At 60.0% G+C, this 4232-nt stretch overlaps 1 protein-coding gene across 1 annotated transcript; it reads left to right on the top strand.

The window, feature by feature from the left end:
- Positions 1 to 1607, top strand: CCDC185 (coiled-coil domain containing 185). The gene has a single exon (XM_019436139.2). It carries the CDS (start codon positions 21 to 23, stop codon positions 1605 to 1607), a length of 1587 nt encoding a protein of 528 aa, XP_019291684.2. The 5' UTR covers positions 1 to 20.
- Positions 1608 to 4232: the final 2625 nt, after the last annotated feature.

The following is a 4232-nucleotide window of genomic DNA, read 5'->3' as shown; positions in this document are numbered from 1 at the left end:
CGCCGGTCACGGGCGCGAGTATGGAGGGCTTAGGCCGCTTTTGCCCGAGCTCCCTCCTGGACCCGGGCTCGGGGGCCACCACCCCGGGCTCGGGGAGCGAGGCCGGGACACCCTCGCCACATGCGCGCTGTGCACCCACCGCGCGGCCTCGAAGGCGCAGGTGCCCGGACTCGCCCCGAGAGAGCCGCAGCCTGACCGACGTGGCCACTGGGCCCCCGGACGGCGCCAGGAGGCCCCGGCCCCACGGACGGCGCCTGGAGGACGCCTGGGGCGAGCCGGGGGCCGGCGCGCAAAGCCCGGCCTGGCGACGGCAGCCCCCAGGGCCCTGGCACTGCCCTCCAGCCCGGGGAGGCTCGCCCCCACCTTGCCCCGAGGGAGCGTCCAGACCCCCGGGCGGGACCTTCGGGGCGCACAGGGCGCAGAACGGAGACCAGTGGGCAGTGCCGCCGTGCGGAGGAGCGGGTCGCCGGTCCCTGTCCTCGGCTCTGTCCCAGAGGTCTTCGGGGCGGTCCCAGGAGTGCGGGGCGCCGGCGGCTTGCGCGTGCGCCCACCTGCTGGATGGCAGTGACCCCGGGGAGTCCGCGGCCCGCCAGCGGTCCCAAGCGTCAGCGTCGCGCGAGGAGCGGCCGAGCCCGCGCGCCCAGCTCCTCAGGACCGAGCTGGAGGAGGCGCTCACGACCTCCAGGGGCCAGAAGATCGTGGCCCTGGTCCTGACCCGGCTCCGGAAGGCCCAGAGGATGCGGGAGCTGCAGCAGCAGGCGGCCGACGCCTGGGAGGAGCTGAGGCTCTCGGACCAGAAGGTGCAGCGGACCCTGGAGCGGGAGCGCGAGCGGCTTCTGCACGAGAGCCGCGAGCAGTGGCGGCAGCAGGAGCGGCGCGTCCGACGGCGCCACGGCCCCGCGAGGCCGGACGACGACCCGGAGCGCGCCCCGAAGCTCGCGCCGGCGACCCCCCGGCAGAGCCGTGAGCTGCGCGCGCCGGAGCCCGAGAGGCCCGAGCGGGCGGGTCCCCGGCAGGGCCTGCACCCCACGGACACCCAGGAGCCGGTCCGGGAGACCAACCTCAGCTCCCTGGTCAACTACCAGGCCCGGAAGGTGCTCCTGGACTGCCAGGCCAAGGCCGAAGAGCTGCTGAGGAAGCTGTCCCAGGAGCAGGGCGCCCAGCGGTGCCCGAGGGCGCAGCCGGGCCTGGGGAGGGAGCTGGGGCCCGGGGCGCAGCGGCCCCGGGAGCCTCTGCAGCAGGTGCGGCGGCGGCGCGCGGAGGCCGGGGAGCAGGTGCCGGCGCACAAGGGGCTGCTGACCGAGCTGGCCGACCGCAGGGCGCGGCGGGCCGGGGGCGGCGGGGACGAGCTCGGCGTCCTGCGGGGGGAGAACCAGCACATTCTGAAGCTGAAAGCCGAGAAGGAGGGCAAGTGCCACATCGAGGGCATCAAGGAGGCCATCCGGAGGAAGCAGCAGAGGAGGGAGCACATCTCCCGGGAGCAGGACGCCACGTTGGAGGAATTCGAGAAGCTCTCCAGGGCCTCCCGGGGGGACCAGGCGCGCGCGCTGGCCGGCAGCCTCCTGGACCGGCGGGCGCGGGAGGAGGCGGGGCCGCAGGGCTGCTGAGGGCGGGCGCGCGGGAGGGGGGAGGTCCGGGGGGGGGGGGTGCTGTGGTGCGTGGCACTCTGATTAGAACTGAGCGTTGATTCGAGAAAGTATATAAAATACTGCCGTGTCCTCTCGTGAACGAGTTCTGTGATTCACTGGGGTTAGTTGGGAGGGTTGGGTGGAAGGCGGGGGGCTCAGAAAATTGCTTGCTTTGGTAAATTCAGGGTTAAATGGAAAAGAGTCATTGAGCGCTCCAGTCGTCTTCAAAGCGCGCATCAGGCACATTGTTGAGAAAGTAGAGAAAAATCCACAGCCGGGGGTTCAGTTCTGGGTCGTAAGGCTTTTCCTGTCCCGGAACTTGCAAATTACAACCCCAACCGCAAAGAGATGTTTGGAGGGATGACGAAATAATCCGTGTAAGGTAAAGTGTGAGGTTACAGTGGTCACAAGAAATCTCCGAGAAAGGAAAAAAGTCTGTGAATGGCTCAGTGGGGGGATTTCTGTAAACCAGTGGTTTCCGGAACCCTGCATACTACCTCCCCTCTGGGGTGTTTATAACGCACCTGAACGTTTTAAAGGCTCTGACAAGGCCTGCAGCAAAGAACTCCAGTTCTCTAACCAGGCCTTCCACACGAACCATGGGACCCTTTTTCCCTTAGATCACTCCGTGGAACTCGTGTTCTGTGGCATGTTTTGGGCAAACGGCTCTCTATAGCTCCCCACCGGATTGTGAACCCTTCTGCTTTCCCTCTGTGTTGACAGGATGTGTCTATAAGTCCCTCAGGACCGCTGCCTGACTGCTTTGCCACAGCCATGCTATCCAAGCATCTTCGGGTCTGATTCTTTGCACACTCCCCCTCTCTGGCCAGTCCCATCCAGCGTTTTGGAACAAAATTCGATTGGAATCTTTCTTTCCCCTCTCTCTGCCCCCTGTCTCTCCTGGGTGACGCCGTCTGTCTGTACACACTGTGTCTCGTTGACCTGAATGACTCTGAATGAATGACCAAGCGTGATTCGGGAACATGACATTGTTAAATGAAGGAGCCACAAGCTGAGTAGAATTCAACCCATCACATCCCAAGCCTTCTATCAAAAAGTTCTAAAGGTTTTTCTTTAAAAGCCCCCAATGTAACATTTGTCTTTAGAAAAGAAAGACAGTAAACCCGGTTGTCTCGTTAGTATTTTGGAAATGACACAAAAGGTAACCCAGGAAGGGATTTTGTTGGGAGGGTCACACTGTCACCTTACGTAGCAGGAACTCGACCCTGCCCCCGTCTCGTGTCCTCACCTGCCTTGGGTTCCCCCGACGAGGGCCACTCAGGTGCTCACCCCTTTGCTGAAAGACGGAAGGACTGCTACGTCTTGCCTCAATCTCCGACTTTGTCTGGTCCCTCTGACGAATCCGCCTCTCCAGCCAAATGCCACGTGCACCGCCAGCATTCTGGAATGGTGTGTGAGGTGTTCAGACCTCCCACGAACCTAGCGCCTGACGGCTTTGAGCAAGTTGCCTTCCCGAGCCTCTCTCTGCCCCTCCGAAAAACAGGGTTATCACTCATACACTTGTGAGGCGTGACTAACGAGTCATCGTAAGCTGTTTGGCATAGTGCCCAGAGGCCCCCATCACCACCATCACCACGACCACCGTGCAGTAACCGAATGCCCCTTCCTCTTCCTGCCGGGTGGTGAAAGACAAAGCCTCGGGGACAGTGAGGAGTTTTGTCACCATCCAGCAGCCAGGGAGTATCCGTGTGGCCTCCAGGGAGGGGGCACTCCCGCCTCCACCCGGCAGGAACGAGGCCTCAACCTCCCTCCTTCTGGAGCAGTGAGAGAGGAAGGCAGAAAAACAGGAGGTTTCAATAAAATCCAGTCTTAGGAATTCAAAATGACCAGGCTTCCACTGAAAATCACTCGTCCCACCAAGAACCGAGAATATCTCAGACTGAATGAAAAAGACAACACAGATGATAAATGGGAGAAGGAGCTGAAGATTCCAACGCAGACACAATAAATGTGCTTCCACAAGCAATTATGAACGCACTTGAAATAAGTGGGAAAGAATTGAAAATCTGTGCCAAGAAATAAAACATTAAGAATCACCCAATGACTGGGTGGCTCAGTCGGTTGAGCGTCCGACTTCGGCTCAGGGCATGATCTCGCGGTTCGTGGGTTCGAGCCCCGGGTCGGGCTCCGTGCTGACGGCTCGGAGCCTGGAGCCTGCTTCGGATTCTGGGTCTCCCCCTCTCTCTGCCCCTCCCCCGCTCATGCTCTGTCTCTCTCTGCCTCTCAAAAATAAAGAAACATAAAAAAAATCTTAAAAAAAAAAAAAAAGAATCACCAAATGGGAAGTTCACAACTGGAAAACACAATAACAAAAACAAAAAGCTCGGTGATGGGCTCCGCAGCAGAATGGAGGGGACAGAGCAGAGCTTTGCTGAAGTGTAAGACAGAACAGTAAAAGTTACCCAAACTGAGACACGGAAAATTTTCTGAGGAAAAAAAAAAAAAAGGAACAGAGCCTCCCAGACACGTGGGACAAAAGACCCAGCATTCACGCCAGGAAGAGGACAAAGCAGACAGAGCTGAACAGGTTCTCAAGGAAACAATGGCTGAAAAATTTTACAAACTTGGTAAAAGAACTAACCT

Source organism: Panthera pardus, unplaced genomic scaffold (assembly GCF_024362965.1).
Source record: "Panthera pardus isolate Hobbes unplaced genomic scaffold, ASM2436296v1 HiC_scaffold_21, whole genome shotgun sequence".
Taxonomy (NCBI): Eukaryota; Metazoa; Chordata; class Mammalia; order Carnivora; family Felidae; genus Panthera; species Panthera pardus.
Note: the sequence above shows the minus strand (reverse complement) of the source record. Positions and strands in the feature narration are given on the sequence as shown.